At 33.1% G+C, this 10,563-nt stretch overlaps 1 protein-coding gene across 2 annotated transcripts in view; it reads right to left on the bottom strand.

Annotated features, from left to right (window-relative positions):
* Positions 1-318: 318 nt before the first annotated feature.
* Positions 319-10,563, bottom strand: part of LOC124536062 — a 170,604-nt gene continuing 160,359 nt past the window's right edge. For both annotated transcript variants that reach the window (XM_047112489.1, XM_047112487.1), the window contains 8 exons: positions 6,830-8,678; positions 4,657-6,744; positions 4,306-4,583; positions 4,008-4,214; positions 3,363-3,652; positions 3,151-3,262; positions 2,421-2,684; positions 319-1,449 (listed from right to left, as the gene is read on the bottom strand). In XM_047112489.1, coding sequence (XP_046968445.1) covers positions 1,318-1,449; positions 2,421-2,684; positions 3,151-3,262; positions 3,363-3,652; positions 4,008-4,214; positions 4,306-4,583; positions 4,657-6,744; positions 6,830-8,678 — 5,220 coding nt within the window. In that variant the 3' untranslated portion in view covers positions 319-1,317. The remainder of the gene's footprint in view (positions 1,450-2,420; positions 2,685-3,150; positions 3,263-3,362; positions 3,653-4,007; positions 4,215-4,305; positions 4,584-4,656; positions 6,745-6,829; positions 8,679-10,563) is intronic.

Genomic DNA, 10,563 nt, shown 5'->3' with positions numbered 1-10,563 from the left:
TAGAAATCTTTATGTTCACGTGCCGGACGGGTCAACTTTCAATATAGTTTACCCGGAAGCTTTGCGCTAAAGTATTTTGGTTCTATAGGTACTTAAGCCCCATGTGAACGTGATGAAAATAATATTACCAATACATTTTAATTTAATAACACACAAGGAGTTACACGTTGACGAAGTCACAGGCACAGCTATCTATACTTTTCTGCCGGAAGTCACTATTCCACGCGGACGAAGTCGCGGGCAAAAGCTAGTACCTAATAAGCGAGAGTGATAATCCATTTACCTATCAACCAATCTAAGGTTAAATAAAACGAAATATTATTATTTTATTAATTAATTTATTTCCTCGTCTTTTCTAATAATTAACAAATAAAATAACTTTTAAAGGCGAAAACGATCTAATCTACATTTACATAGAATATTTTAAGATAATTACATTAAAATACATAAAATAAATATCAATTTATATATTTACTTATAAACCAATTAATTGCTACATGATTTTCCTTAAGACTAGTCAGGAAATTTATATTGTTATTATTATTTTTCAACAGTTAACCTTTAAAATAATTACAGAGTTAAAAAAAAAATTACATTGTCTTTTCTTTCGATAAATGTCGGGATATCACAGCTATTAAAGTTAACTATTTACAAATAAAATGATTTTTAGTAGTTTTTTTACGTTTAGAATTTTTAAGGTCTAGTATTAAAATTAAAGGCAGCGAATGTTTTATCGAAATAACTATGTTTTGGTATAAGCTAAATCTAAGCTAGTGGCATTGCTTTATTTACACTAAAACCAAAAGAAAAAAAACATGAAACAATTATTGTAGATGATACAACTAATATTTTTTTTTACATAAACCAACAAAATCTACTTTTAAACTATTTAATTAAAAAAAATGTAAACGTTATTCGAAAAATAAAATTGATTAAATCAATATGTGATTATTTTATTATTTGTGGCACTTTTTATGACAGGTCGCTGTAAGATAGATTCTGGAAAACTTATAGATATGAAAATATGATTTTCAACAAAATTTTAGATAGTAAAAATTATTAAATTTTTCATTACATACGTTCGGGAATAATGTCATTTCTAATTTTAATATAAACGAATCAAATGCAATTTAGTATTTCGAGGCGGGTTTAAGTACCATTATTGTTAGTATTACACCGATCCCAGACATTCGACGATATTTGACGAAGATACGCTGTCACCCTCCGATAGAACATAAAATCATTGTTATCATTTGCATGTTTAGTAGATGATCGTAGTTTGCACGATTTGCGCGAATGTGTGGCACCGGCCTTAGTCTAGTTCCTAGTAAGCATCGGGTTTATCATAATATTCGCTAGTGCGTTTCGACGCTTGCGCCACGCGCCTGCGCCTTGCGCGTGATACTGTAGTTGGCGATACCATGTTCTCGTACGCGTGCTTTCCTCTGCCTGCAATATAAAATAAACAACAGAATATTAAAACGTGAAATGAAACATTTGTGTAAAAGATGATAAAATTATATCTTATACTAAGTTTGTTTTGTAATTTTTAACCTATTCCTAAGAAAATTTTAAACCTATTTGTGCAAAGGGAAATTCAAATAACTCATCAATATAATTGTCATTATGCTCACTTAATTTGAGAAACAAACTAAGTATTTTTTTTAAATGAAAACAGGTCTTGTGCCACTTAATCTGGCTATACAATTTGGCACTATGAGCAATATTGGAACTAAGATGATATATCCCACGTTTAACCTGGCTTACTTGTCCTTCAAATACAATCCTAAATATTACAGTCTGGTGGTAGAATTTGTAATGGGGGAACACCCAGATAACTACTCAAACCTTTATAAAATTAAAAAGTAATAAAACAGTTATATTGAGTAGTCGCAATGTTTACATGAAATTTTACATCAATAGATGAAAACCACAATAATGTAACAAAAATATCGCGTGCCAAAAGCGATGTGTACCATCGTAAATAGAGTTCAATGGCTTGTACTAAATATATTGCTGGGAGCTGCTGACTACGGCTCCACGATGCACTAATGGCAGATAGAGCATGGACGTACCGCTTTTAGGTTTAATCTAATGGAATTGTAAAAGCAAAGGTCACTGGAAACCAAACTCGAATACAATAATTGCATTCATATTTATAGATTACACAAAATATGTATTACAACACGAAATATTAAAAGAAACTGTTATTATAAAAAGTTCGGTACATATATATATTTTTGACATCGTATTTTATCAATATCAAATAATCTAATTTGGTAACGGTAACGCCTTTTGATTCCAAATTTATTTATCTGATTGCTTACGGAAATATTAATGTATATCCTATTTTCGAAATATTAAGCCAAACATAAACTATAATTTCAATAATATATAATAAATAAAATTAACAAATTAACCTTAAAAATAAAAGAATCCTTTGTCGTTATTTCGTGGACCTCGAAGAAGTGTTCCGGTTCATGATCTGCGGCGACCACGCATCGATCCAAGAAAAGAGGCTCTCTCTGCAAAGTGTATCTTCCTGCCTTCTCTCTGACCAGGAGGAGAGCAGCCTCTCTCACTCCGCTGCGTGCAAAGAGAGCATCGCCCTCTCTTTCTCTCGCCTCTCGATCTCTTGCTTCTCTCGTTTCCCGTATTTCGTTCGTTTTGTGTGCGATCGTTGGCTGAAATCCGAACGGAACGAATTATATCAAGCACCTTAAGAATTTAAAATAAAAATCACTTAATAATAGTACCAAAATAAATTTAGTACAGTACAGTAATTGCCTGTAAATTTCTCACTGCTGGCTTAAGGCCTCATCTCACTTTGATGAGAAGATTAAGAGCGCAATCGTACAATGGTAGATTCACATGTGACGGAATATGAAATTAGACACATGCAGGTTTTGTCACTAATTTTTCCTTCACCGACGAGCTCGAGATGAATTAAAAACATAAATTAAGCACGTTAAAATTCGGCCAAGCTTACTTGGGCTTTGAAATCGCAATCATAGGTTAAGATGAACGCGGTTTAACCACTGCGCCATCTCGGCTCTCAATATATTACTATATTATTTTTCATCATATTACATATGATTTTTTTCTAAAATATATTAAATAACCGAAAAAATTAATAAAAATGAAAAGTACCTTTCCATTAGTTACCAAAAGAGCATTGATCGGCATCAACTTGATTGTGCGACCCTTTCGCCAGTTGTTATCGTTTGGTTGTGTAAACAGCAACCTGCCCTCCATTGCAAACCTGGAATTGTAAACTTAATAAAAAAAAACAACTAACGAACATATCTAAAACCAATATTATACACTTATCTAATTAAAAGTATATTAAAGTATCCACTTGCCTAGCGTCATCGTGATTCCAATCCAGTACATCAACAGCCATTTTCCGTAATCGTATGTCTGCGACATGCAGATCATGGGCTGTTCGTCTTGCAGCTGCAAGTCGTCTCCAGAGAGGAACGTCCCTAGCAGCTGCTGCTGCTGCGGCGGCCGCTGCATTGATTTCTTCAAGCCTGCATTCAACGCAGCGTTGAGCGCCTTTCACGTCCTCTCTTTCTGAGGCGCATGTGGGTGTTGCACGATAGAGTCGCGAGAGAAGGAGCGGATATTTTGTCACGCGTTGAACCGGAACCTATAAGTTAATATTTAAATAAAACAAAGGTAGAAATTTGTAACATACAGTACAATACAATACAATACAATCTATATTAATGTAATAAATGTGAAAGTAACTCTGTCTGTCTGTAGAGCGACAGGCTCTATCACGACCAAACCGCTGAACGAATTTTATGAGATTTGGTCTGAAGCAATCCTGATCTCCAAGAAAGGACAATGGCTACTTTTTTTGTCTAACACATGACAACCAACACCGTAAACGTGAGCAAAGCCGCGGCGACTGACTACTATTACAATATAATTCATAATATTATAATAAAAACATAACAATAATAAAATATCTGATGAATTTAATATAAATTTATATTCACCATGAGGAAAGAGTTAAGATTCATTCGTCTCAGGACCGCATTTTCCATTTGCGAGACGCGTAAGAATATCCTTAAAAGTTCCTTCTCCTTCTCAAGACCAGCTAGAAGTAACGCGGCACCTGCTTGTTTTACACAGTACGACTGAAAAGCTGTCAGCATGCCTGAACACTCCAAGAGGATCTTTCCAACGTTAACCGTCAGTAAGTCCTGAAACAAAACAGATCATTAAAAAGTAAATATACTGCAAAATTTCCAATTATTTTTTAATAGTCAGTACAAATTTAATAATGAGATGTACCTCATCTCCTTGCTCCACTGCAATTTCAAGTGCATCTCTCAGTTTTTCTGACAGTACTTGATTGTTTTCTATCAATTCTTCGACATTCAAAAATATAGCACTCAGTTGTTCTTGCGTCAGTAGACCAGCCACTAACATTGGCTTATAAAATTCTTCGAGAATTATTTGTAAGTCACGTCCGTATTTTTCTTCAGTTTCAACAATTTCAGTAATAATTTCTTTTCTTTCCGTTCTTTTCTTAGAACACTTTCGACAAACTAATGGCGCATAAATAGTTCCTGCAAAATAAATAAATATTAGTAATATAAAATAAAAACTAAATGTTTATATTTTTTTCTTCTATTATCTTACCTTGCTCGGTTATTTGAGTTTCCACAGCAGTATCGCAATCTTCACATAAATGTATAGGTGTATTTTTATCATTTATGGTATTTCCAGGCGTTATTTTTCCCTGTAATCTACTTCGCGATGATTTACTTGTTTCTGAACCCACTCCTGAGTCATTTCTTTCTATTTCCGCAGAAGGCTTCTTACAGACAACAGCTTTTTCGATAGTTTCTTGATTTATGATTAAAGAATTGTCTTCGCTGGAGTCTGATGCGTGTGACAACTGACTAGTATTACTGCTATGATGAGTTTTAACATTTTCTGTTTTTGCTTTAGATTCATTTAGCAATGAAGATGATTCATTTTCATTGCCATAATTGGTTATGTATGTTTCTTCATCGTCAATACCTCTTTCTTTAGCATCTACTAAATACGACAAGATATCGTATTTTGAGGCACCCTCGAAAATAGAACGTGACCCACTTCTCTTTTCATCGTCTAATAATGATAGAGAGTTTGGAGGCGGATTTATCGGTAGAGGTGGTGGCATATCTCCTATCTCTTCATATATTGGATCACTGTTTAAACGAATTGATTCATAGTGATGATCGTCATCAGTATTATTGGCAATTTCAATATCACATATTGCAGCATCTACCAGCATTTGATAGAATTTTGATCTTGTAGAATTGGTATCGTCTTCAGTTGACAATTCACTTGCTGACGCGTTATAACAATCTGACATTGGTTCAAGGTCCGAAAAAACTCCCATCGTACCGCTTTCATACTCCATACTTTCATAGGGAGCAGAGCAGCCTTTATCATCACGTTCTTCTAAGCAGTCCGATGTATGAGTTCCTGTTTCTTTCTTTTCTTCAACAGGATTCTTTGGTTTTGAATTATTAGCGTTAGATTCAATTCTACTGTTGACTTTTTCTACTTCTTCTTTTAAGTTAATGAGAGAACTTTCAATAAGTTTTTCAATTGTTGCTTTACTATTTTCTGGCCCTTCTTGATTTTTAGTTTCCTGGAGTTTTATTAATGAATTTTCTATTAACTTTTTTACTAAATCCGAATCTAGGCCTTCTGCCAAATGCGCAAAGAATGGATCATCAAAAAGTTTTGTGATTATATTACCACTTTCGGATTGCTTGATACCGTCTGATGTGTTATCACTAGTATTATCTTTTTTTCCACATACATGAGGTATAAGATTTCTTCTTACAGCTTCGACAGGATCATTCAAAATAGAAGAAATGTCATTTTTATTATATGAATTTGTATATCGGTCATCAGTACAATAATCTTCATATGTATTAGAATCTTCTTTTTTATAGCTGTCTCCAGGAAAAACTGCACCTATGTATATTTGACTTTTAGACTTACGTACTTCATTTTGTGGCGTTCCAACGCTTATTGTTACCGTTGTTCCAGTTTGGTATGTATTGCAGGAATTACCATAATCATCATTCACTACGACTGAAGATAGGTATATTGGTACATCACTACTTACATTCATCGTAGAATAACATTCGTTGCCATTTATTTGAATAGATGTTTTTCTTGGTTCGAGTTCTGTAACTTTATACGTATCTTTTAGATCTCTTCGATCATCAGCGTCATCAGAATCAAATTGTTTAACCCTCAAAACTGTTTTCTGTTCATTTTCATTTGAATCAGACCATTCATCGCTCGTAGAACTTGAAGAGCTAGTACGAATAAATCTAGTTTTGACGTAATTATGTTTTTTAGATTTTGATTTCAATCTAGGAGGAGGTTCTGGTGATCCAGATATCCCACGACGTAAGTTTTTCAAAACTTTACTTGTTATTTCACTGTTATCACTCAAATTACCTGTATCAATATCATTCTGTTCCGGAAAGTCTTGGGTGATAATATTAGGTTCAATTTTTTCCTCCTGAACTTTTTGTAGCTGGGCCGATGTTTCAATTTCATTAATGAATTCCAGAAAAACTTGACTGGTATGACCATGTTTTGTTTTTGTTCTTAAAGCCATTGTATCTAAAAATTTCGGTGGAGAAATTAATATAGTTGACGCCAATCTTTCCGATTCAGAACGTCGTAAAACAGGAATTCGCGGAATATTGTTATCTGAAAAAGAAAAAACATTATTAAAAAATAATGTAATATATAATGCAATGATAGAAATTTTTAAAATAATATTATTTTTATTTACCTTCGTTTTGAATTGTTAATTTTTCATTTTCAATTTTGCTTTCCTTTTCTAAATCTGTTTGCAAGTTTTCCGCCGTACTTTGCTCAGTCTGTTGAGTATTTATTTGCATGTCTTCGTATATGCTAGGTTCATTTTGAACTTCTGTGTTTTCACTTGCACAAATTGCCGTAGGTTCATGTGTTTCTAAGCTCTGGCTTACAATATCACCTTCAGCCACTACGTCTTCTTCAGTTTCAACTTCAATAATTACATTCGACTTGACCTCTTTTGAAATGATGTTATCATGTAAATTCAAATCGGCTGTATAAATTACTTTGGTTTCCTCACTTTCAACTAAAAACTGAACCCGCTTCCTTTGATTACTATTTTGAGGTGACATGAAACCCTTGTCTTTAGGCTTAGGAATATAAAATAACGATGAATTAACACGTTTACTTTCAAACGAATCATCTGAAGTATCATTTTTCGTGTTTGAATCGTTAAATTCGTAGCTTCTTGGTTTTTTAAGGATAGATTTTATTGCATCGGTATTACTGTTTTTATATTTAGTATTACGTGGATTATCAATAGTTTTTTTATTGAAAATCCTCTCTGGTTTACGCTGGTTATCACTTTCACTGTCATCGTCTGTTTTTGTATTTCTTAGCCTTCTTGGTGGTCTTTTCGGCGAAACACTTTTTTGTTTTGTACGAGTTGTGGTAGATACAACTACAGTCTTTTTATTACTACTTTTACCTAACGTTGATACTTTATTATTTTCATTTTTAATGTTTGGTAAAGATAACGCTGTAGACATATCATTTGATTTAAAGTCATAGTTTTTGAGATCATAATTAACGGGATCATAAACTTCATCTATACTAGAATTTTTCGATTCATTCGAAACTCTAATTCTTTGTCCGCTTATAGCTTTAACATTTGTATCAGATTTTGATTTATTTGTAGAGCGCCCTCCATTTTTAACAGTTTCTTGAAAAACATCTCCATAATCATCAAATTCTATTTCAACCATAGAGTTCGAGTTACTTCCAACTTTTACTAAATCATAAGGGTTTATGTCACATGAAAGTATAGACTTCTTTTTATCACCTGTATTTGTTTCTTCATCGATCCATAGTTCATTAACTCTACTAACAGATTTACTCCTGCTTTTGTTTAGAGTTTCTGGACTTGGTTGCTTAGTTTTAATTCGACAAGGACTTATACTTTTGGCTCGAGATCTTGTAGTTGAAAACTGACTACCAATGCGTGTTTCATGGGGAGGGGCTAACCTACTCCTTCGCATTAAATCATACGGATCAGTATCACCATTAGATTTTAAAATACTAGGCCTGGATTTATTACTTTGAACTCGAACAGTACCAGCTCTTAACAAACCAGCATCGCGACTGACTTGAGGACCTCTTACAGTTCCACCTACTAGTAAGCGAGGACTTTCAGCTATAGTTAGTGGTAAACGAGATCCTTTGCATTTCTTACAAATACTGACTTTGGTTGAGCTGGTTTTCTTCGTACCATTTAGGTATTCAGGACAGGAACATAATATAACAGCATAGTTATGTGGAGTTGGTTTTTGAGGTGTGCTAATTAAAACAGGTCCAGAGACATCGGAATAAGCTGAGAAAACGCTAGGTCTAACTGGTGGAGTTTGGGTCCTTACTGACCCATATAGCCAAGTTTCTGCATACTTCATTGATTTGGACAATGCTGATCCACCTTGCCCACTAATAGTACCATACATGTATGGGCTTTCGGGAGATTTTTCTGAAGACTTCGAACTTCCTGAAGTGTTTAATTTAAGCTTCGACGACCATTTTTTCGGACGTGTATTTTCGGGTGCTTCGTATATCTGAAAAAAAAATCATCATTAGTTACTTTCGTCTTCCAACATTGTAATATATGCTTACTAATGTCAACTTTCCAATAAATACTCTATTTAACAGATACAGTGTAACTGTCTCAAATTGTATGAGGAAAATATCTGTCTATTGCTGCTCCAGAATTTCCTTATAATATAATTTGTTAAATGAGTTTCAAGCAATTAAAACTCAAAAGGTTTTTGTTGTCGTTTTACAATACTTCTCTTTGTGCGTGCTTCATCTGATTAGCAAACCTGTCTGAATTTCGAAAACTCTTGATTTAAAGAGAATGGCCTGTATTTGTTCTAACTGATACAATTGGCAATTGTAACTTCGCGCCTCTAATTGGATATTTTCTAAAAGAAACCTTTATTATTGTTTATTATCTCGATCTTAGAGGAAGTGAGCTACTCGTAAACTTGATAGGATTGACTTTAATTCACGTGCTGCTATATCGAATGTGAAATCTCGAAGCCTTGTTATCTTATTCTGATTTCTATCTTTAACAATTTGTTGGTAAAATGTTGTTATTAAATTTTAAATTTTCTACCATAGTGTTATTAATTTATTACACTTTCACGTACAATGAATTTTATCAAACAAGCTAATGATATATGTTATATATTACGGATGAGTGTTATTGAATAATGTTATTAATAAGATATTATACGTATTTATTAGTAATATATATACAATTGCATATATCCTTTAAATAACTGATTACCTATTTCTTTGCAAATTTTTGTATTCTTACATAAGCCGTAATATTATCTCATAATCTGCCTTAACAAACAACCGTTTATACTACTTATGTGTATATTTATTGTACCTATGTCTTGCTAGTGCTAAAAATTATACATACTAGTTTCTCTCTGTATTTTTTTTTGTTAATTAACTTATGATTGTCATATGGGTATACTGTTTGTTTTTGTTTATCTATACTTTAAACGAAGTGTTCTGAATTTCTATGAAAATAATATGAAAATTTATTTCTAATAATAATATATTCACGTTCAATCAGCTCGTTGTAGTTTTTATTATATTATGTTTATATTATTTGTACGTTTTCTAGTAATATAAAAATGTTTCTAGAACAGCTAATGAACTTTTAGGAAATAACAGAGATTATTAATTATTATTTTGAATATATTTCAATAATTTATTCAATAAAGCAACATAAACAAAATCGTAAAATTTCTCGAAATGTTAATAGATTTTTATTTTCATTTTTGTCACATTTTCAATATTTTTACTTTATTAAATGTAAAGCTAGATCATTTAACAAACGTATGTCGTATATCTCATTACGTCGCTGTTCTGAGTTTAACTCGGATCTAATCGACTAAAGCCAAAATACATTGCATTTATAACTTAATTCGGTTGGTAAATATGTTGAGAACAGCATTATTTGTATGGCTACATCAAAATTGAATATATATTAAAATTGATGTGTTTTGTGTGAGTTTCCATTGAAACTAATAAAGTACCAAAGCCTGTAATTGCCCCGCAGCTGAAAGAGGATCTCCGAAACTCACGAATGTTTACCTAAAGACCTTTTACTACACCACCAAGTATGAAATGAAACACAAACTAAAATGATAATCTACATCGAGTCGGCTTGGAATCCAACACGGGACCTCGGAGTGGCGTACTCACGAAAACACCACTCGACCAAGGAGATCGTCAATAATATGCCAGTTCTATCCAGCGTTGTGAATCACAAAATTAATCTATGATTTCAACTATGAACAGAAGACAACGCGTTAAACTTAATCCGATACACGTTGTCAGTATCAACTGTACCTAGGTCAAAGGCTAGTCAAACGATCACAGCGAGATGGCCTAATGAAACTAGGCTGCCGGATTGTCCTGCGG

This window comes from Vanessa cardui, chromosome 16 (genome assembly GCF_905220365.1).
Source record: "Vanessa cardui chromosome 16, ilVanCard2.1, whole genome shotgun sequence".
NCBI classification, from domain to species: domain Eukaryota; kingdom Metazoa; phylum Arthropoda; class Insecta; order Lepidoptera; family Nymphalidae; genus Vanessa; species Vanessa cardui.
The sequence above is the reverse complement of the archived record's forward strand: the minus strand, read 5'-3'. Positions and strand labels throughout refer to the sequence as shown.